Below are 23479 nucleotides of genomic sequence, written 5' to 3'. Positions count from 1 at the left end.
CCTCCTCCTCTTTCTTCCTCAATCCTTTCTGCTTCTTTCGTTCCTTCTTTCCCAGCCCTTTTCATCTCTGTATTCTGTCCCTGTCCCTTTCTCTGCTTTCAAAGTGCATTAGGGCTGGCAGCTGTCCATCGCCTCCTGAAAGCTAATGGGGTGCAGCAGAAAGCCCTGTCGTTAGCTAGCATCCTGGCAATGGGCCAAATACATATTTCAGCAGCTGGCTCACTGTAAATCGTGCAGATAGCGGGTTGGAGCCGCAATTTTCCTGGTAATCACCATTTTCTCTCCCCTTTCCCAATACATGCAACACTTGGCTCTAGAACGGCACCCTGTCCAGATCTTTATTTCATCCCTCCTCAGAAATCAATCCCTTTGTCAACGGTGGCTATTGCTCTTGAAAAGGCTGAATAATGTGTTGGCCTGGAAATTGCAGGTCTCTGCATCTGCAATCTGGCCAAACGATCATGGAATAACAAAAGCTGTGAATGCTAAATAACCACCTCCAAGAGTCGAGTCTAAAATCTCAATCGCATGCTGCTGACACCTGGGTGTTGAAACTCAGCTATCTTTGGGGCCTCTGGAGAGAGTAATGCCAAGTCTTCTGTTGATAATTCATATAATTTAACAATCTCTCTGTTTGGTCATGGGGTTCTTACTGTAGAAATATGTTCCTCTAGTGACAGATGGGTTTAAAGGAATGGATTCCAGTGATTTGTGAATGTAAAGATGGTGTGTGCCGGACTACATAATTGGGTTTGTCTGCATTTAATACTAAAACTTGCTTTATTAATAGATTTGTCTGCAGTTCTGAAGATTGTGCATCCTTAAATCCAGCGACATTGTCCCATGCTGTATCTGTATGTTGGGTAATTTCTGAAGTGTGTGTGTGTGTGTCTCTCTCTCGCTTAATACAAGAACATCCAGATTAATGCTAAAATAGCTATTTCAGAATTTCATGACCCTGGTTGTGGTGTGAACGATTTACCAGCAGGTGGTGCCATTGGGCTTTCCTTTACCTGCGAGGAGAGAATGATTGGTCTTGTTCTTTTATGTAGATGAGAGCTGTGTGAGCAATTCCCACTGAATAGTTTATTTGGCAGCTTTAGCCTGGATCATTGCAGCATTTTTATTATGCTATTTGTATGGAAGTTTTGGGTGAATAAATTCCAGCTCGCGGGTTACTTGCCAAATACCCATTACCCCTTGAGTATTCATAACTTCGTATTGAAGTTGTGCTGCTGGTTAACTACGTTTCATGGTATTGTTTTGGTTCCTTGGCAGGGAGGCCTAACTCTTAGGAGCGCTGCTCCAGCTTCCTTTCAAAGAGTAGCTTGGTTAGTGATGGAATGGACCTTGGGTCACGTGGCAGGCTTAGAATGTGCTCTGCGACCATTTGTATGTGCAAATGTTTGCTCATGTGAGTGTTCATGATGAGGGGATAAAAAGGACACAGTCAAAGAGAGAATCTATTTAGAAGTCATCTAATTGTTTGCAAGTTGTTTTTCTTTAGTGAAGACGGATTTCTTCATTTCTAATGATCTCCACCTGTGAGCTAGCTACTGTGGTTACAGCTCTCATGCAGCCGAGCCTTCTGCTCTGCACCAATCCCATTTTTATGATTTTCACCCTTGTGTTCCCCTCCTCCCCCACAAACTCATTATTTTTAACTAGGGCTGCTTTCACTTTTAGAAATGGGTTGTGTACCTTGAAATGGGTTGGCAGAGGCCACGGAATTGACAGCTGTCAGTGGGGTGAATTGTCACACCTGGGGTCCGAAAATCATCTGAGACGGAGCTCCAAGGACTCAAATATAATAGAGCAGCACACTGCCGTGACAGGCGTTATTCTCCTGTTATGACCCCCGGCTCTCAGATAATAAATCACTGGATAGTCCCAGCCAGGGCCTTGTCCTGCTCCTTACTATTGTACTACCCATAAGAATGGGTTAGACTAGAGGATGGTTGTGTTCAGCTCCTTTCTTACAGCTGTTCCATTTCTTCTCTTTATCTGAATGCTGTTGCATTTCCTCTTTGCCAGCAGGTGGCTTCCCAAGTGGCACATTCTCTGTGATCCTCCTCTCTTTTTCTCTCCCCATTGTAGCACTTCTCCGCCTTGAGTCTTTACCCTGCTCTTCCTCTCTCCTTGCAACTTCTTTTCTGCTTGGTCACCCTAACAATATGCAGAAGCCCAATGCAAGAGGTCCTAGCAGTTGGGAAGTGAGCCTGCCTCCCCTTCCTGTCCTCTTCTCGCAGAGGGTGAAAGGACCTGCAGTATTTTTCCCCTGGGCTCCTGCCGGTCGGGGTAGCAAGTTGTGGAGCTTGTATGGGATGTGGAGATCCAAGCAGCCCCTTGCTTTGCTTGTGTTGAAGGCCAGCCCTGGTCCCTTCTCTTCCTTAACCATTTCTTCTTAGAGATGGGTCTGAGCTGCACCCTTTGGAGGGGAACTTTTCCAAAGTTTGGGGATGTTTTGGATTGGGGGCTTCCGTTAGAGCCCATTGGAGGGCAGGTTACAGAGTTTGGCTAACTTTATAGAGCTCTCTTGCTGTTCCTTCTGCTTCTCTACACTTGTCTGTATTTCCTCCTTTTCTGATGGTCCCACCTATTCTGGAGCTCCCCTGTTTAATTAGCATAGAGTGTCCTTCACACAAGCAGATGTATTTTCCACAGCCTTGCCCATCAAATCTGCAATACATTTTAAAAGGGCCAGCTGTGGTTCTTGCACAAGTCTGTTCATTTTATTTTTTCTGTTTTAGGTCATCAACGATTGCTTTAAAGAAGGGCATTCTCTGCTTCGATTATTCACCTGAGATGAACGTGCTTGGTAAGTCGCCATCATCAAAGCCCATTTTTCACCCCACTGATCTCTGCACTCGTCTATAGTTGCTGTGTTGAAAGCTTTGATAAAAAGACAAGTGTCCAGAAAGAGTCCGAGTTCAAATACAGAGAGACGTGTCTTAAGCAGCCATGTAGGGGACCAGCAGAAACTGGTTACTTTAAGGGCAGTGGCCTCATAATAATGGTGGAGCAGGGACTTTCAGATCATGGGGTTCCATCCCTGGCTAATAGCCATTGATGGACCTATCCTCCAGGAACTTATCTAGTTCTTTTCTGAACCCTGTTATAGATGTGTCCTTCACTACATCTCCTGGCAAGAGTTCCATAGGTTGATTGTACTGTGTATGTGTGAAATGTACCCCTATGTAAAAGCCAGCACACGGCCTGTATGGTATTCCATTTAAGTCCCATTGAAACCCTCTAAATAGGGGTTAAGTGGAGCATGGGCTATGAGAATTTTCTTCTGCCTCTTGCTCTTAGTGGCCTGAGAACATTTTTAATTGAAGTTATCAATCAGCCAAAAAAAAAAAAAAATTCCCTACTTCGTCATCCAGAGAGATGTGAGGTGTCTCACATCTAACTCCGTTTAGTCTGCAACACAAGTACAAGTAAAGCGTGTGACACTATTTCTCTGGTGGAATCTGTTACTCTCTAAGCCAGTTTTAGAATGCTGTGGTATTTCAGACTCTAAATAGGAGACTGAGTATGACACAAAGGCTTGGCCTTATTTAAGATTTAAGCATATGTAGGGGAAAAAAAACTATTTTCAAATAAATATCCAGTGGCGATTGTGGAAGAACACACACAGTTTGGATACAGGTCTGAACTTTCCCAATCTGTGCTTCACCCCCTCGTTAGTCATATCATGGTCCTAGGTTTTCTCCTCTGTGTGTCAGGTGTGGTAATTACTTTGAATTAGAACAAGGAGACGGGTTAGGTTTGGACCTAAGCATCTTCTGATGTATTGTTCCAGTGTTTCCTTCATGGGATGCTGGAGAAGTTAGATGCATCATTGTCTTCTTTTGTAACTAAAATGTATTTTCTTTACATTAGTGACCGGGGGATTGGATCCACTGGTTAGAATATGGAATCCATTTGTTACCAACAGCCCCATAACGCTGATGAAAGGCCACGTTACTGCTGTGACTCACATAATAGTGAATGGAAAGAGAAACACCATCCTCAGCATCTCCAAAGACAAAGTACAAAGTCTGGATTATAGGAAAAATAGCTTGCTGCATTTGCAGCTATGTATTTCTCTGCTCGGGCAATGGGAAAGCGTCTAAATATCGGTAGTACTTACTAGATTACACGTCGGTGGGGATGATGGGTGCAGGAGCTGTGTCTGAACAACCAGCTGGATTTGTATGAGGTTTGAGAGAGATTCTTCTAATGCTGACATGGGAGCAGGAGAGAGGAGTAGGGTTACCATATTTGAACTTTCAAAAAAGAGGACGCTCCAGGGGGTAGCCCCGCCCCCTAGCCACTCCCTCCCACTTCCTGCCCCCTTACTGCCCCCAACCCATCCAATCCCCCCTGCTCCTTGTCCCCTGATTGTCCCCTCCTGGGACCCCTGCCCCAACCACCCCCGGGGACCCCACCCCCTATCTAAGCCTCCCTTATCCTTGTCCCCGACTGCCCCCTCCTGAGACCCCCCCCACCTTAACTGCCCCCTAGGACCTCACTCCCTACCTGTCCCCTGACTGTTCTGACTCCTATCCACACCCCCGCCCCCACCAGATCACCGGGACTCCCACGCCTATCCAACCACTGCCTGTCCCCTGACTGCCCCCCCCCAACCCATTTAACCTTCCTGTCCCCTGACTGCCCTAATCCCTCTCCACACCCCTGCCCCCTGACAGGCCCGCCCCAGAACCCCCCAACCCATCCAACCCTCCGCTCCCTGTCCCTTGACTCGCCGCGCTCCCTGCCCCACCCCAGCTCACCTCCGCTCCAGCTCGGCCTGCTCCCCTGAGCGTGCAGCCGCCCCACTTCTCTCCCCACCCCCCCGCAGGCTTGCCTCGAATCAGCTATTCGCGTGGCAAGCCTGGGAGGAAGGGGGTGAGAAGCGGAGCGGCGTGGCTGCGCGCTCAAGGCAGCAGGCAGAGACGGAGCGGAAGTGAGCTGGGGCGGGGAGTGGGTTACCTGCTGGGGGCAGCCCTCCCCGCGCCCCCCTGCCCCAGCTCACCTCCGCTCTGCCACCTCTCCTGAGTGCTACGCTTCTCCCCTCTCCCAGGCTTGCCGTGCAAAAGTCTGGGAGTGAGGGGGGTGGAGGGGAAAAGCGGCATGCCCGGGGGAGGAGGCGGGGCCTGGGATTTGGGGAAGGGATTGGAATGGGGGCGGGGAAGGGGTGGAGCCGGGAGCGGGGGGGTGGAGCTAAAGTTGGTGCCTATGCACTGCGCAGTGCTACTGGCATGCTGAAGCTGCAGGGGAGGGGCTTTTGCTGCCGGAGAGGCCCCAAGTGAGTGTTTCAATCCGGCGCGGCTGCCCTGTCAGCCACTTTTGGGTCTTTAAATAGCCGTCCAGGGGGAAATCCCGGACATTTTTAGCGTTTTACAAATTCCCCCCGGACGGCTATTTAAAGACCCAAAAGCCAGACATGTCCGGGGAATCCCGGACGTATGGTAACCCTAGAGAGGAGCCTTTCGTGTAATTAGCGCATGCTCTTCAAAAAGAGGTTAAACGTTGGTGAAACTGGCTTCGCTGAATAGAAAACTACATCTTTGCATTCTCTGTAGGCCAGGAGCAGGTGACTGAGGGGCACCAGAATCAGTCAGTCAAATATTATAGCTGCCATGATCCTGGCAAGCTCCCACATCTGTTTAGTTAGGGGGTCCCAAAGCATGAAAATGCGGTTTGCTCCCCCTTGCCTTCCTCAGGCCCTGTTTGTCTTAACCCCATCAAAACCTAGAGCGAAGCAGTAACACTGTTCAGTCCCTGGCCATCTTCCGTGATGCCGTTCTACCTTTGTTTGTAGCTCCATCTTGAGTAGATGTCGGGTACAAAGAGCCTTTTTTATTGTGTCCTTGTCTGTGGTGCTCAGCTCACTAACATTGGTGTGAGGAAGAACCAGGGTAGTAGAAAAGGCTCAAATATTAAGATTTTAGCTTTAGCTTTGAATCTCCTTGTAAGTTGTGGGTTTGACTCAACCCCCCGAAGCATTCCATTCATATAGCTTGTATTGTAATTTAAAGCTAGTGCAACGTCATACTTTAGTGCTGCCTTCTCTGGAATTCTGCAAACAGAACAAAAATTTCCCAGAGAATGTTGATATTTGGTTTCCTTGGGGAAGGCGGCGTCTATCTGGTAGGTCTTTTGCCTCCATTCCTGGGCTATTGCAGGGAACACAGCTCTACCTTGGGATTGTGCATGTGTTTGGATATTGGCCTGAGCGAATGGGAAGCATTTATTTCCTCTGGGTTGAGCTGCTAAACAGCATGAACTCTCTAATGTGCTCACGAATGCCTTAATCCCTTTGACTTCTGGTTTCTTTCCTGCATCCTTCAGAATATCCGTGTTTGGGATTTGCTGGATCACTTTTGTCTCCAGTCCATTCCTGGCAGGAGTATCTCATTAGGAAATTGCCCGATTGTTGATGCCTATTACAGCGCGTTAAACAATATGCTTATCTGCACCACCTTCTCCGTGAGTTAGTTATTTTACCTTTTAACAGAAGACATAATGTACCCTTTTCTTTCACAAAAGGGGAAAAAAACATTTTTGGGATGACCTCTCTCCTTTCTTTGCTCATCTTTCTAGCAGACATCAGTGAGTGATTCATTTTTGACCGAAGTTCAAAGTTCTTATTGATTTAAATTCACTCTTGTGCAAAGGGCCAACACGAGGCTTATGCACCATTTAAACCTTTAGGGCCTACGTGGGACCGGGGCTGGGTAGGAAATGTCTTTCCCAACCTGGAAATGTTTTTGAGAGTTTGAAAATTTTTACCATCAGAATGGGAATGGAAGATTGAAATCTTGACTGTAAACAAATAAAAAAACTGAAACCACATCTCTGTTTGAGCCGGGAGGTCTGGTTCCCAGCTTGCATCGACATACCTGTGCTAGTTCTGCTCGAGCGAGCACTCAAAAATAGCAGTGTAGTTGGAGGTAGCGTGGGGGCTAGCTGCTCAAGTACAACTCCAGGGAGCCTGAGATGCTGCCTGTGCTATCCTGGCTTGGGAGCAGAACTAGTGCAGGTTTTTGTACACAAGCAAGGAATCCCACCTCCCAGCTCAAATGTAGATGTAGCGTAAGTTCTTGGTTTGGGTCAATTGAAATGTTTTTTGTTTGGATAATTTTGGAATGTCTGATTTTGGCCCTTTTTTCTTTTTTAAACTTTTTCAGTCTAACTAGCTTAAGTTTCAAAATGAAAAGTTGTTTTGAACCGCAAAACCAGTATTTTTCTTTTCGAAAATGTTAAAATGAAATGTTTCAACTATTTTTCAAAGTGTTTTTTTTCTCTACATTTTGTCGAGTTGGGAAATTTGCTGAAGCAGACCCCATTTCACCAGCAGGTTGTGTTTCACCAGATTGATATTTTTGCTGAAAAACAATTAATCAAAAAATCCTAACCAGTCCTGCATGGGGTGAATGTCTACCCACTGAAACACAGCATGGCCTAGTGGAGACAAACTCAGGAGCACATACTCTTTAGTTTCATTTCTGCCACTGGCTTGCTGTGTGGCCTAGTGGAGGTCAACTAACTTCCGCCTCTGTACTCATCTGCAAAACTGGGACAGTAATATTCTTTAGCTACCTCACACGGATATTGTAAACAAGTTTTTGACTGAAATTCTCATCTTATTCATGTGAACAGAGCAGAGCGTCAGTGGGACTGTTCGCATTAGTCAAGGAGGCAGGATTTGGCCCTCTGTTGGTGTCTGATCCTGCAAAGTTCTGAGTGCTTCTCGTAGGGTGCCATTAGTTCCTATTGAAGTCAATGGGAACTGCATGAACACAGCACTTTGGAAGGTCCTGCCCATAAGTGTTTTTACAGTGCTTTGATGACATAAAGTGCTAAATACTGTCAGTGATACATGGTGGTGGTATTAGTAAATGCTGGATTTTTATTCAGTAGGAGGTTCGGAATAGAGATGCAGATATTTGCTGACCATGTTTGTGGATCGTGGATGGACGCGGATCCAAATTCTCTATCTGGAGCCCTGCAGATCTGCGTATATCTGCGGACCATCTTTGCGGATCAGACGCGGATACAAATTTTGTATCCACGCAGGGCTCTGCAGACCAACTGCTGCTCTGACACCAGTTCCAGATACCCCACCATAAAAGAAGGAATATCTGGATGTAACCTAACATTCCTTCCAGTGTATCTGCAGGAGGCTGGTCATCCTGAAAAACTAATATAGTCTGGTTCCGATGAAGTGGGCTGTAGCCCACGAAAGCTTATGCTCTAATAAATGTGTTAGTCTCTAAGGTGCCACAAGTCCTCCTGTTCTTTTTAATATAGTCTGGGTATTTCAATGGACTGAAGTGGCACTTTGGTATCAGTAACACAGCAATGCAGATGTTCTTGAGGTCCTGGCTTATTTTTCCTTGGGAGGTATAGTAATATTGAGGGGCTATCTTTGCTGATGGTTTCCCTGTTCTTGAAGCATCTACATACCTTTAGTCCATGTTCCATTCGCTGCCTAGAGGTGGCAGCTCTGATTCATATAATTCATCTTCTATTCAAATCCTGATGGTTCTTTTTGAAGAAATGTTTGTTTTTGCATCTTATGTTTTTTTTAAATCTATTTCATCCAGATTGGAATCTTCTATGGAGAGGTAGAATTCATGGAAACCATTAACTCAGAAGTCACGTCCCATGACCAGCCGCTATGTACAGCCCTGTATAACAGGAACTTCAAACAGGTGAGTGTCAGGATTATAAACTGTCTTAATATCTGTGGTCACTAATAAACTGCTGTAATGACGTATCAATGTCTAATGCACTGATCTGTTCCCCCCCATTATATCTTATGACCTAGAAATGCTGAGAGCTTGATAGATTGACAATATGTACTTCTTCATGGTGGTCTATACAGGTGGTGAGTGGTTGTCATCGTGGGATGGTCAGAGTTTGGGATATCATGACTGGGCAAAAGATGATGCAGTTTATGACCTCAGAGGGCAAGCACACTGAAATAACAGCAATGGCTTTTGATGGGCCGGAGAGACGCCTCATTACTGCTTTGAAAGATGGGACCATCAAGTTCTGGAACTTCAACAATGGGGCCTGTCTGCTTGAGATGCCTCACTTGGATAAAACGGAGGTAAGCACCTCGTGAAAGAAGAGAGATGTGTTTTATCAGTGCTTGTCACATGCATCTCTCCTCTGTCCCAGCCTGGAGTAGAAGCACCATTTCATTATGCTCTGATTCAGATTGCCAGGAAGCAGGGGGTGGTGTTATCATAGTGTTTTTTTGTCCTAGGATAAGTGAGTGGGAGAAAACTGACAAACTGAAATACCAGTAACAGTTTTACTTGGAAAGGTGGCCCTTTCAGGGCCAGACTTTCAAACTGTCTGTAAAAACCCTGAAAACATTGCAGAGGCATCCATTGTGCATATAAAACCTGCCTTCCTACATGCAGTTTGACCAAGTGTGACAGCAGTGATGGGTAATTTGGTGCACAATTATCTGATTTGTGCAAATTTTGCACAAATGGAGAAGTGTGGATTTTGCATATGTGAGCAGATGTTTTTCAGGCAATTACTAGTTATACCTTAGCATTGTTTCTGTGTCTTTCCCATAGATCACTGGAATTCTGTATATCAATCTGAAGATATATGTGACTGGCTGGAGTAAAAGAGTTACATGGTACCTGTAAGTAGGAAATGGGCGGGGATTACATGATCCCATGTACAAATGTATTTCCTTGGTTCCCATTGCTGGCTCGTTATCTCTAACCCTGCTGTGTACCAAATGTCTCCTTAAACATACCCATGTCTAAAAGGTGAAGCGGATTATGGGCTTGAGAGGGATTTGTTGTACTTTACAGTCCACTTCCTTCTAACTTCATTAAATACACTGCTCTTCCTGGATGACTGTTTGATCTTGCTCACCAGAGATGTTAAAGAAGATGAGGTAATTGAATACAAACACTGGAAATCCTACCACTCAGAGGACATCTTCTCTATAGCCAAATATAACAGTCAACTCTTGGCTACCGCCTCATGTGATGGAGATGTAGTGATCTGGAGTACAGACTCGGGACAGGCACTCTGCAGGTTTAACGCATCCCAGAGTCCTTTGACCCTTATGCCAAACAGGGTAAGTTCGAGAACAGCTGCCCAGCTCTGTTTCCTACACAATTCAGTGTTTCAGTATGTTAAATTTCAGGGTAGCAGCCGTGTTAGTCTGTATCCTCAAAAAAAAAACAAAAAACAAAAAAAAAAAAAAAAAAAAAACAGGAGTACTTGTGGCACCTTAGAGACTAACGAATTTATTAGAGCATAAGCTTTCGTGGGCTACAACCCACTTCATCCGAAGTATGTTTTGAGTATGTTAAATGTGCCTTCTGATTACTGTTAAATTGAGGGGATGTGTGCACCACATTCTAACAGCTAATCAGATTGCTCTGTCACGACATACGAAATGGTGGGATCTAAATTAGTTGTTACCACTCAAGACCTTGGCTTCGTCGTGGATAGTTCTCTGAAATGATCTGCTGTTTGTGCAGCAGCAGTCAAAGAAGCGAACAATGTTCGGAACCAATAGGAAAGGGATAGATCGTAAGACAGAAAATATCATAATGGCACTATTATAAATCCATGGTTCATCCACACCTTAAATAGTCCATGCAGTTCTAGTCGCCTCATCTCAAAAAAGATATATTAGAATTGGAAGAAGTACAAAGGAGGGTAACAAAAATGCTTCCAAGTGAGGAGAGATTAATAAGACTGGGACTATTCAATTTGGAAAAGATGCAACTAAGCGGGGATATGATAGAGGTCTATAAAATCCTGAATGGTATGGAGAGAGTGAATAAGGAAGTGTTGTTTACTCCTTTATATAACACAAGAACCAATGAAATTAATAGGCAGCATGTTTAAAACAAACAAAAGGAAGTTTTTTGTCTCACAACTCACAGTCAACCTGTGGAAGTCGTTAAAGGGATGTTGTGAAGGCTGAAAGTGTAACTGGGTTCAAAAAGAATTATAGACTTTAAAGCCAGAAGGGACCATCATGATCATCTAGTCTGACCTGTGCTTTGCGGTCCTCACCCACCCACTCCTGAAATAGAGCCATAGCTTTTGGCTGAGTTACTGACGTCCTCAAATCATGATTTAAAGACTTCAAGTTACAGAGGATCCACTATTTGCACTAATTTAAATCTGCAAGTGACCCATGCCCCACGTTGCAGAGGAAGGCAAAAATTCCCAAGGTCTCAGCCACTCTGTTCATGAATGATAGGTCCATCAATGGCTATTTGCCAAGATGGTCATGGACAGAACCCCATGCTCTGGGTATCTCTATTCCTCTGACGACCAGAAGCTGGGCCTAGAGGACAGCGGATGGATCACTAGATAAATTGCTCTGTTCTGTTCATTCCCTCTGAAGCACCTGGCATTGGCCACTGTCAGAAGACAGGATAGTGGGCTAGAAGGACCATTGCTCTGACCCAGTGTGGCCGTTCTTGTGTTCTTATGATTTACAGTTAGAAAATATATTTTTATTTAAAAAAAAGTTTAATTTGTTGCTCACTAAAATTAGGTACTGATGATAGCTGGAGCCAGGCTGTGCGCCTTTAGTTCTACGAATGTTCTGCAATCCTGAGTTATAATGTCCCTGCTCGTCCACTCCTGGGCATTTCCCAAATGGGGACCTGGCAATCTGATGAGTTTTACAGTTTTGTGCTAGTGGACAGATGTCCTCTACATGCGAAGTTGGGAGTGATGGAGAAGTTATCCAAATAAAATTATGAATATTAATAATACTCCAGCCAATCAGAAACAAGATATTTAAAGTACAGTCAATTGTGTTTTTAATAAATATCTTGGTTTCTAGTTGGTTGAGGCACAGGACAAGTCTGTTCCTGTCCATGTCAGAGCGTGCACACCTTGTTGAGACAGCAGCTGTCCTATCACTGGAGGAAATTGAAATTGTGGAGTCACTTGATGGCTCATTTGCATGTCAGTAGCCAGAATTCTGTTTTAGCTCTTACAGGACAGAACTAGCACACTGGGGGACAGAGCATAGATTTGTGTGGTGCTTTGTAAGTGCATCATGGTTTTATAGAATCATAGAACTGGAAGGGACCTCGAGAGGTCATCTAGTCCAGTCCCCTGCACTCATGGCAGGACTATATTAGACCATTCCCGACTGGTATTTGTCCAACCTGCTCCTAAAAATCCCCAATGATGGAGATTCCACAACCTCCCTAGGCAATTTATTCTAGTGCTTAACCACCCTGACAGGAAGTTTTTCCTAATGTCCAACCTAAAACTCCCCTGCTGCAATTTAAGTCCATTGCTCCTTGTCCTATCCTCAGAGGTTAAGAACAACGATTTTTCTCCCTCCTCCTTTTGTTCCAATGCTTTACAAGGCTGGATTGTGGGAAGCTTTGACCACTATGAACCTCCAGATCTTGTACTGAAAATATATTGCATTGGTATTTGTTCCACAAGTTAAAGGCTCATCCTCCTTTCACTGAAGTCACAGACGTTATGAATGGGAGATAGATCAGACCCTAATTTAGTCACACTGGCAGCTACTTCTCAATAGAAACAGGGATTCTACTTCTCCTTAAGCTACTGCCGCAGAAAAGTGATGTTGCTGGCCAGAATGGCTGGGTTTGCTTTGCAAGTGAAGAACCCATTGCCTCTTCAGTAATTCAGTCCAGCAGATGGGATGAGATATAGCAGTTTGAAGAAGGAAGATGGGAAAAGTCTCAAGGGACCGTTTCACACTGAAATGCAGTTTTTGTTCCCATTGCTTAGGTATTCACTGAGAGGAAGGAAGATCCCAGCAGAGGAAATATCCCAAAGAAACCATCAGTATCCGTAAAGCTCAGCTGTTATGCAGAGTCTGGGAAAAAGCGCTGGGCTGACTCAAGGACTAGCTTGGCAGCTAGGCTTTCAACTACCGAGAATCCTTCCGTTTCCTCTTTTGGCCCATGCAGAAATTTGGCTCCTGCTCCATCTGTTATAAGACAGTCCAGAGAAAAGCAACTGGATGAAGCTAAAAGGCAGCAGGTATGGTTCTGTGAAAGCTCTTGTGATTTAGGCTAAACTCAGAACAATCTCTGGCTGGTTCCAAGCTGGGGTGAAGACATGTCACAGCATAAGCATTGCTGTCTTTTACTCAGTGAACCATGCCCTAAACAACAAATGGTGAAAAGTGAAGGTGGTTTCCTGGTACTCTTGCTTCTTTTCACCCCCCACCCTCTGCCACATGTTTCTTACCCAGCTCTCTGCTTCGTTTGGCCCTTACTCACCTCCGTAAGGGGGTCTCAGGACCTGGCCTTATAACAGAGAACTTCTTGTAGTTAAGGTTGAAAGAAATATTGGCCCCCCCAAAAAGCACTGTCTTGTCTTACCACCCTGCAGAGTCTGTTGTCAAGAAGAGCAGAACCTAATCAGCCTCCAATGTAAGGCCTGGCTAAAGGTATGTGGTGGTGTTTTTGATTCTGTAGGCAGCCCAGCCTCCAGGAGGGGAAAATACTGACCTAGAAAGTGATTCTCCCAAAGACCAAGATGCTGCTGAAACCAGCAACCAAGAGCAACCCTATCCAAATTGGCAGGAAGAGTTGAAGGGCCTCCCAGCTGCTGTGGAAAAGGTTAGACGTCTACATTTCTCTCTGACCTACCCAGCAATCCGAGTGGATGTGAGAGTGGACAGGGCACGTGTTGCTATGGCTTTCTCTTTTGCAGATACTTTTCCTGGAGACACGTGAGCAGTCTCCTGACACAGCCATTTTGCTAACCAGCTCTGCAGGTGGCTACATCTATGCCTGGTCAGTCAGTAGTGACGGGGGGATGTTGGGCAAATTTCAGGCAGTACATGGTGGTGATGTAAATGCAGTAGTCGGTACCATGTCCACGGATCCAGAGGACTTCATCTTGTTGACTGGAGATTCCCTAGGTTATATTAAGGTGATTGTTTTATGATGTCTGAAAAACAGCCTCTTTGAAAGTCTGACTCTGAAGATAAGAAGTAAAGTCATAGGATTTGTAACTTGTCTGCTGTTCAAAACAGACCAAACCGCTTGTTCCATTTGAAAGGCTTGGAAAGTAATGAGCTGTGTGAAAACTTGAGACCTTAATTTAAAACCCAGTGAATGAACAAACAAAGCTGGAGAGCAAATGGGACTATCTTTTTGTCCCTAGAGATGTCACAAGAATGAAAACTGGAGGATGAGTTATGTGCACCACTCATACTATGGTGAATGGGAGCAGTGTGACTGGTCACTTCCTAGCCAGTTTCAGGGGAATGTGCAACATGGTGTTTCTGTAAATGAAAATGAAAATTAAAAAGTTACTAACAAAGTCTCTCCTTAGATCTGGGATATCGAGAATTACTGCAAATCAAAAGAGGTAAAGAAAGTTTCCAGGGCAGGAAAGACAGAAACATCTCGTAGAAATGAGAACATGTTTCGTCACCTAATCCCAAAATACTGTAGAGTTCCTGCCAGAAAAAATCCATCGATGGAAACTAATGAGGTAGTGCATTGCAGAATCTGTACTGTAAAGAGTTTATACATTATATTAATTAGCAGTGGCATAGCCTTGTTTCCTTTAAGCTCTCCTCATCACATTCAGGGTGGGGTTGGCATTTCAGAGTTTTTGTAATGGACTGAATTTTCTGTGGGCCTCTAAGATGTCCCTGCCTAATAAATAGGACTTGTGCTCCTAAATCATGTAGGTGCTTTTGAAAATACCCTCCCTATATTCACAAATATTGCCCATGCATTTTTAGGAGCTTATTGGAAGTATGACTGTCAAGCTGTCTGAAGTGGCGCTCAAGCATGAGTACCAGCCTCAGGGCAGACTGTGTAGAAGCAAGGCACAAATCCCAAACTGGTTGTGAGTTCTACACTTAGATTTTACCATCCACATATCAAGTGTGAACTCCTCAAGCACTTATAACAGGCTTAACATGGAGTCAGACAGTCGCCTTGGGTACTCCGATCTATCTTGGCACCCAGGTAAACTTGCCTTTGTGTGACAGATGCTCCCTTACACCAAAAATCACAACTTCCCAGTCCCAAAGGACCAAGTACTTACCCCAGATGAGCTGCACTTTAGATCCTACACCAAAGACAATGCTTGTAGCCAATCCTATAATAAATTAACTAAAGATTTATTAACTAAGAAAAAAGAAATGAGTTATTTACAAAGTTAAAGCAGATAAACACATACGAATGAGTAAGTCTTAGGTTCCAAAAGGCAATAGAAGCTGCTGTAATATGCAAGCTCTATAAGCCCTCTAGGGCTAACCCAGGCAAAAAGGCTAGGGATCCCTTGCTTATGCTTAGAAATCTTTGCCTCTCAGAGTTCAAGCGACACAGATCTCAGTTTCTTCTTGGTGGATTTTTATTGCCTTCCTCCCAGAGTTCAAGCTGATGGGACGAGTGCTTGTGCACATCTCCTCTTTGTGAGTGTGGGGGGAGCAATTAGCAAAGTCTTCTGTCCCCTGATTTTCCACAATGGCTTGTCTGGTGTCTATGGTCCTTCTTTTGTTGGGCAGGAGATGATGCCCCTTGTGGCAAACTAGTATTTCACACTTGGTAATACTTCTCTCCTGACTGAGGGTTTACACGTTCAGAGTAAACACTTAAATACTACCTTATAACCTGGGATACAGACATTATAAGTGAGATTAATGCAGGCAGCAACTCACTAGAGTTTATGAAATGCTTAACACTAACACATTTTTATAAATTTGATACCTATTTTAACAATACTAACACAGAGGTGAGTCAGACTGGCTTCCAGCTCTGCATTTGTCATTGTACAGTGAGGCCTACGGGCCTTGATGTGAGCTGGCACCTGGTCTGCCAGTGTCTGTGACAACCTCTTGAAATACTTGGTAGATTAACTAAGCTATGTGGGTTGGTCTCATTGCTTTTGGGAAGGTATCAATAGACGTGCTGATGCATGACATTATTTTCAATATAAATATCAGGATTATTTTTCTTTCTGGAGTGACATTATGAAAACATACCTTTCTCCTCACCCTTGGAGGTAACCTGCACTAAATTCACACCATCTCTCTGAGGAAGGGAGGAGGTTCTTCAACCCTTCCTGGCTCAGTGAGATGTGATTTCATAGCAAGAGGGAAAAACAAATACTTGCCTTCTTTAAATTGAGAAATATGGACCAAGAGGATCCTGACTTTGTAGACTCCCTAGTATTGTACTGGATACAACCCATTAGATTCCCAGTGGAATTGGGATAAAAAAGGAAGACTTTGCCAGCTGATGCATACTGCTATCAAGATAGTTACAGATTATGGTTGAAAAGGTGTCAGAACTATAGAACCCTACTGGCTTTATACCATTATCATTGCTGTCCACAAACCGGAAGGGATGAAAATTTGTTTCTTGGTAGATTACATTCTTATGGTATTTAAATACTATGGTGATAACGGCCATAAAATTAGTTTAGATAGGGAGTGGAGATGATTTATAGATTAGTTTAAACATGACACAAACCTTTATAAGCTGTTGACCTTCTCCCAAGTGAGCATCTTCACAAATTAATTTCTCATGTCATCTGTTCTGCAGGTCTTGGATGGCTGGAGTATCACCCTCGTCCCCCCAGATCTTCTAAACTCTTGGAGGGGTCATCTGAAGAATGTATCCCACATTGTGTATGTGGAAAAGCTCAGACTGATTGTCACGTCCAGCTATGACTGCAACGTCAAACTCTGGATGCTCTCAGGCAGGCACATAGGTACAATTGTTTGGAATGCTAAAGCCATTCATACCAGCTGGTGTTTTCTAGAGATCCACCTTGGTTATGAGACAGAAGAGACAAATAGACGGGTCACTTTTGCTGTCTTGCTAGATAAAACTGGCTTCCTAACTTAAGTGCAATTTGTTAACTCGAAAGGATTTTTATTTGAGTAGGATGGCTGGCTCTCAGCTCAGTCTAATTGGACCACAGCTGACCCCACCAAAAACGACATCCTTAGAAATATTCTGAGCCCATCAATGCAGTTTTGGTTATAATGTGAGGAAAGTGCTGCAGAAGGGAAAGTGTCAGCCAACTCTCGCCAAAGACTATGAAACTACAGGGATGTCGCCTCATGGCCCAGGACCCAGCTGAAAATCTTCAGGGAGAACACTGCACATAAGAACGGCCAAACTGGGTCAGATCAAAGCTCCAGCTAGCCCAGTGTCATGTCTTCTGACAGTGGCCGATGCCAGGTGCCCTAGAGGGAATGAATCTTGGGCTGAGCTACCAATGCCCAGGTACTGCCTGAAGCCATCCCAGGCATAGTGCCATTTCTTACTAAAATGTGAAAGATAAACATGTGACAGCCCTTGGGAAGGTAAGGTTGGTCTATAGTACAGGCTTGACTGGGAGCCCCCATGTTGTGGAAATGACGCCAGCTGTGTACAGAATTGTAGATAAGAGAAATGATGCCATACAACTCCCATTTCTAGGATTTCCCCCTTTTCTGTAAAGTTTACTTTAAAAGAGAGAATTTCAATCCAATTTGTCAATTTTTTTTTTAAAAACAATCTCATTTGCTGAGGGAAATAAGAAAATTATTTTGGTAACAGTTCTCATTCAAGTTAGCCATGATTACCAGGAAGCTGGGGTAGATGACTCTGATGTCATGCCATTTCCATTAGACAGAGGTCTGCCCCAAACACTCAGGGCCAGATACCGCCCCATGTGAAAGTCCCTTCTCACTGCCCTGGTGGTGGAATGGGGCTATAAAGCTTCCCAAACTGTGCTGCTGACGTGGCTAGCTGGCTCTACACTACCCCGGAGAGCAAAGGGCTTATCAGGAGCATGCCCCTGGTAGGGGACGGTCATAGAATCATAGATCATAGAATATCAGGGTTGGAAGGGACCTCAAGAGGTCATCTAGTCCAACCCCCCTGCTCAAAGCAGGACTAATCCCCAGACAGATTTTTGCCCCACATCCCTAAATGGCCCCCTCAAGGATTGAACTCTCAACCCTGGGTTTAGCAAGCCAATGCTCAAACCACTGAGCTATCCCTCCCCCCAAACTGGTGTGGGATGCTGTTGTTTGTTTGTAATATGGTAGCACCTAGCGGCTCTAACTGAAATGGGTCCCCGTTGTGCTACATGGAGAGGGGCCCGGCCCCAAAGAGCTTAAACCTAAACAGAGAGGAGAGGGTGAGTTTGTGGCCCAAGTGCGGCTGCGCTCTAGTGATCTCTGGCTGGCACGACGGTTCTCCTATAGTTCAGGTGGTTGGGGGCTGTTCTTCAGGGCTCAGGCCTGGACAGTTCAGAGTGCTCTCGCTTCCTATTGGTTTCAGTGGGAATGGAGAGTGCTCCGCTCTTCAGCTGGGCCCTGGAGCCAGGCTGTGGTGTGTAGGGCTGGCCAGAAACCACGGTCCCATTTTGTGAAAAACTTTGAGGTTTCACAATTAGTTTTTGTTCCACTTCAGAACCAAACGAAGACCTTTCCATGTGTTTCATGATAAAATGAGAACGGTCCACCCTGGAGTAGCCAATGATAGCTCAGTGGCCAAGGCACTCACCTGGGTTGTGGGAGACTCAGGTCAAGTCTGAACCATTGCAAAGGGCTATTCTGGGGATGGGGGTCTGTCTGTCTGTCTGTCTCTCTCTCTCTCTCTTGGCTTTGACTGGAAAGTCCATCCTGGATCTGAGAAATCTTCCCGATGAAAGTTTAGTCAAAGCCAGTAAGTTTCCATGGAAAGCTTCAGTTCTGATGAATTGGCATAGTCTGAAGAGAAAAACATTTTGTTGATAAATTTCCACCCATCTCTAGTGATCTGTAGCATAGTGACCACCATAAAGTCCTGGGTTTATCATCCGTTTCACTTTCAAAAACCTTCCTTTCTGCAGAGATGGGGACTCGCCAGCCGTTCCAAAGGCAAACGAGTGAGAGGTTTGCTTGTAGGCAGGTGTTAATTGCTGTGTCTGGACTATCCATTCTGACCTTTCTTTTCTGCTGGCTTAAATGGCAGGGACCTTTGGGCAGTCGTTGTGGAACGTTGGGCTGCAGTATCTGAGGCCAGCTGAGGTGCCATCGGAAATCCGAAGAGTTGGTTCCACTCAAACCCTGAAAGTGCTCAATGAGGGCAAGTTCCCTCACTGGGAGTGAGTGAACTGGAATGAGTCTTTGAAGAGTCACATTTAAGCAAATGCCTTTCCAGCATGGAGGATCAATACGATCGCCTCTGTCTTTGTCCCGTATGCTGGGGCAGTCTGTATCTGAACTCGAAATAATGGACAGGGATGGTTAAAGGAAGTGATAAACTCATTCATTTTTTGTCAGCGGGGTGGGGGGTAAACCCAGTAGCTGCCATGATCTGTTACAAATCTCTGTTCAGCAAGTGTTCAGTCTCTTTCTCCACGGTTCGAAGTTGGATTTTTAGGGCTGTCTCTCCTGGATTGTGTTTACACCAGCACTTTTGTCAGTAAAACCACACCCTTGAGGGGGACAAGTTTCACCGACTAAAGTGCCGGTGTGGAGCGTCTCCTGCCAATATAGCTACCGCCACTTGATTGGGGAGTGGTTTAATTATGCTGACAGGTGAGCTCTCTCCCATCAGCATACATGGGAGACCTTACAGCAGCACCGCTGCAGTGGCACAGCAGTAAGGTCTGTAGTGTAGACATCGCTTTGGGGTCTGTAATATTTAGACTTGAGAAAATTCAATCAATTTTTCCGTTCCCAAAGGTTCCGTTCACAAGAAAAATGTATGGAGCCTTCTCTAAAGCACCTGATGCTTCTGTGTTTCTAGGGCGGCTCTGAGAAGATTTGTTCTGTGTCTGATGGGACACTAAATACCATAGGTCTAGTCCTGTCCTCACATACACCCATCAACTCAGATTGAAACCACTGAGAGTAGTGAGGGCAGAGCTGGGCCTCAGGACAGCAGCCAGTGTTAGAAGCAGACGTGCCGAGTCCCACCACGAACTAGGAAGGGCAGAGAGCTGAGAAAATGATAGATAAGAGGGCTGGGAGGGGCAAATGGGAAATGGTGCTGACTTTTTCTGAACCCAAAAAGTCCAGTTCAAGTCCTCTTATTTTATCCTAATTATTTTGCTTAGTCCTAATACAGCGTCTGCTTTCAATATTTCCTAGTTCAATGAGTAGGCTGGGCTCCATTCTGCTGCATTAGGGAAGAGGGGCAAGACTCTTAGTTTGCTGTGGAAGTTTAATCCTCTCCTTATGCCTTTGTGCCCAGAGGTACGCGAAGCATCATGCACACGCTTAGCCAGCAGAGGAGGCAGCAGTCCATGATGACGAATTTATTGCACGGAAAATCAGGCCTAATCTCAGATGTTAATCTGAACTTCCAAAAAATGATCCAGAAAGAGAAGCGACTCACCCGTTACATGGATGAACAAATTGAGGCTGAGTGGCACCAGTGGGAAGAGAAGGGGAAGCTGGTGAGGAAACCAGTATTGTTGTCTGACGTGCTGTTTAAAAGGGACAATGTACAGAGGGCTGGAGGAAGAATCCTGCAGAGGGAAACAAATGTAGTAAACTGCCTTCTTTTTAATAAAAACAAGGAGTCCGGTGGCACCTTAAAGACTAACAGATTTATTTGGGCATAAGCTTTGGTGGGTAAAAAACCTACTTCTCAGATGCATGGAGTGAAAATTACAGATACAGGCATATTATACTGACACATGAAGAGAAGGGAGTTGCCTCACAAGTGGAGAACCAGTGTTGACAGGGCCAATTCAATCAGGGTGGATGTAGTCCACTCCAATAATTGAGGAGGAGGTGTCCATTCCAGGAGAGGCAAAGCTGCTTTTGTAGTGAGACAGCCAGTCCCTATTCGAGCCCAAATTAATGGTGTTAAATTTGCAAATGAATTTTAGTTCTGCAGGTTCTCTTTGAAGTCTGTTTCTGAAGTTTTTTTTGTTCGAGTATGGCTACTTTTAAATCTGTTATAGAATGTCCAGGAAGATTGAAATGTTCTCCTACTGGCTTTTGTATGTTATCATTCCTGATGTCCGATTTGTGTCCATTTATTCTTTTGCGTAGGGACTGTCCGGTTTGGCCAATGTACATGGCAGAGGGGCATTGCTGGCACGTGATGGCATATATCATATTAGTAGATTTGCGTATGAATGAGTCCCTGATGGTGTGGCTGATGTGGTTGGATCGTCTGGTGGTGTCGCTAGAGTAGATATGGGGACAGAGTAGGCAACGAGGTTTGTAAGAGGGATTGGTTCCTGGGTTAGTGTTTCTGTGGTGTGGTCTGTAGTTGCTGGTGAGTATTTGCTTCAGGTTGGGGGGCTGTCTGTAAGCGAAGATTGGCCTGCCTCCCAGGGTCTGTGAGAGTGAGGGATTGTTTTCCAGGATAGGTTGTAGATCGTTGATGATGTGCTGGAGAGATTTTAGCTGGGTGATGTATGTGATGACCAGTGGTGGTCTGTTATTTTCCCTGTTGGGCCTGTCCTGTAGTAGGTGACTTCTGGGTACCCGTCTCATCTTATTTTTGTGGATACAGACTAACACGGCTACCCCCTGATTCTTCTTTTTAATATAATTATCACAGAAGAGTGAGATCCTGGGCTCCTTCTACAAGCAAAAAGTGAGGCGTCATTTGTCTGAATTCCTCCCAGATGTAAAGGCCTGTGTTACCCACAAAGAGCAGGTTAGTTAATGTCTTTCCACTGGAAGCTACACCCTCGGGGCCTGAATGTCTGAGGGAGATGTCTTTCATCGTTGACAATGGAAAGGTGGTTTCAGATGTAGGCGCTGCAGAGGAGAAGGATCTTGCACAAATGGTAAGATGGACGGGAGCAGAAAGGAGGCCAATGATAGGAATGTGAAAAGAATAGAAGTTGAGTAGCGACGGGCAGGACTTGGGCTGGAGCAGAGGTTTTAAAGCAAGGCAGGCTATCTTTGGATCTCGAACAGGAGGCTGATGGGTTGTGGGACAGTATAGTCATTTTTTTGTGCTACTGCTGCATTTTTTCCTTCTACGACTACTACAAAACAAGGCCTAAAAATGCAAAATAAGCCTCTAAAAATTTCCAAACAAGACTTCTTTTGTCTGGTCCAAGGCCAGGGTCTATCACTGTATCCAGTATGCTGATCTGCAGGATGTCACGCCCCCTCCAGTTCCTGAAATGTTGGTAGAGATGCAACAATTTCAAGTAAACTTTAGGAGAAAATCCAGGTCAGGAAAAAGCTTATCTGCTGCCATTTCTCACAAGCTAAATCTGAAAACCTGTCAACAAAGTAAACTGTCTTCACGCACAAAAGACTGAACTTTACTGAAAGAAGCTCGTCTGGTCCTTTGAAATCGATTGACCTGTAACAGGAAAAAAATGTGTAGGGTATGTGAAAAAACAAACTCTGTTTTCTTAACAGATGCTAGCATCTGTACAATATATATGCATCATTTATAGTTTGTAATAGTCTTAGACATTCTAGCCATCTGTTTTTATAAGTATTAGAAACTGTTTCTGAACAGGTAACGTATTTGAGAAAATGCTGGATCTTGCAAATAAAGGTAACATTTATTTTATGTGCTCGCGTGGAGTTTAATGCACTGCATGTTTTTCTTAGGGAATGAGTCATGGAGCCTTGAAATGTTGCCAGTTGGAGTAATTCCAACTGTTAAATGCACCTTGTGGAAGAGGTGCAGGAAACCAGGATGGAATGTTTCACAGAGCTCGCAATACCAGAATGCAGCAGGCTTCATAAAAAAGTTAGGGTTGGCAGCTTCTAGATACAGTACATGTCAATGGTAGAGTTGTCCTGGGTATGTAGGGAGGTGCCCTCTGCTCCCAACAGTTAATGTAATCTATAATCACGAGGAAAAAGTCTCAACTGTCATCATATGTCTAAAGTATTTAATACTAATACCTTCCCTGCAGCAGCTTTTCTAAGAGCTGTGTAAACTCTTACAACATCTCTGTAAGACAGGCAAGGGTTTCCATTTTCTAGATAGGTAGAGGGTAAGTGACTTGCCCAGTGCTGCAGTGGGCCAAAGGCAGAGTTGAGAATAGCCCCACCTTTTAGCCGTTAAACAATGCTTTCCCTTACTTAATTAGCTCCTTCTACAAAGAAGTGTAATATTCTGCTGATGTTGACTAGGCAAAGTGATTTAAAAAAAAGTTTTGAAGGGATCTTTATGTCTCAGGGAGCAGATGTCTCCGTGCATATAGGTGCAATGCAAGTGGTGTCCTCACTAAATCATGAGATAAAAATGTGGTTCAGTTGATAAAAACAGCTCTGGAATAAATCTGGTAAACAAAAGACTACACTGGGATATTGCTTCCATCTGGCAGGCATTAAAGGTCAGAGGGCACGTGATCTACAGGTGCCTAATCGCATGAACTTGCTCAATATATTAACTTTAGAGCCCCTTGTCACTCGTCCCCTCTGGAGACTGATGCTGAGTGTCTCAGCTCATCTATAGGCATGTGCAGAAATGTGCACACTGGGAAAAACAGGTTATTTACATTTCAAGATCTCCGAGAGAGCCAAGTCAAACCAGTT

The 23479-nt window shown here is 44.7% G+C and overlaps 1 protein-coding gene across 1 annotated transcript in view; it reads left to right on the top strand.

The window, feature by feature from the left end:
• Positions 1–22502, top strand: part of EFCAB8 (EF-hand calcium binding domain 8) — a 39551-nt gene extending 17049 nt beyond the window's left edge. The window contains exons 12-27 of the mRNA XM_054045021.1: positions 2751–2818; positions 3886–4034; positions 6340–6477; positions 8598–8705; positions 8879–9106; positions 9588–9658; positions 9901–10105; positions 12775–13029; positions 13470–13613; positions 13708–13929; positions 14335–14496; positions 16563–16731; positions 18972–19104; positions 20199–20403; positions 21525–21623; positions 22036–22502. Of these exons, the coding sequence (XP_053900996.1) occupies positions 2751–2818; positions 3886–4034; positions 6340–6477; positions 8598–8705; positions 8879–9106; positions 9588–9658; positions 9901–10105; positions 12775–13029; positions 13470–13613; positions 13708–13929; positions 14335–14496; positions 16563–16731; positions 18972–19104; positions 20199–20403; positions 21525–21623; positions 22036–22242 (2563 nt within the window). The 3' untranslated portion in view covers positions 22243–22502. The remainder of the gene's footprint in view (positions 1–2750; positions 2819–3885; positions 4035–6339; positions 6478–8597; positions 8706–8878; positions 9107–9587; positions 9659–9900; positions 10106–12774; positions 13030–13469; positions 13614–13707; positions 13930–14334; positions 14497–16562; positions 16732–18971; positions 19105–20198; positions 20404–21524; positions 21624–22035) is intronic.
• The last annotated feature ends 977 nt before the right edge of the window (positions 22503–23479 follow it).

Source organism: Malaclemys terrapin, chromosome 12 (genome assembly GCF_027887155.1).
Source record: "Malaclemys terrapin pileata isolate rMalTer1 chromosome 12, rMalTer1.hap1, whole genome shotgun sequence".
NCBI lineage: Eukaryota > Metazoa > Chordata > Testudines > Emydidae > Malaclemys > Malaclemys terrapin.
Note: the sequence above shows the minus strand (reverse complement) of the source record. Positions and strands in the feature narration are given on the sequence as shown.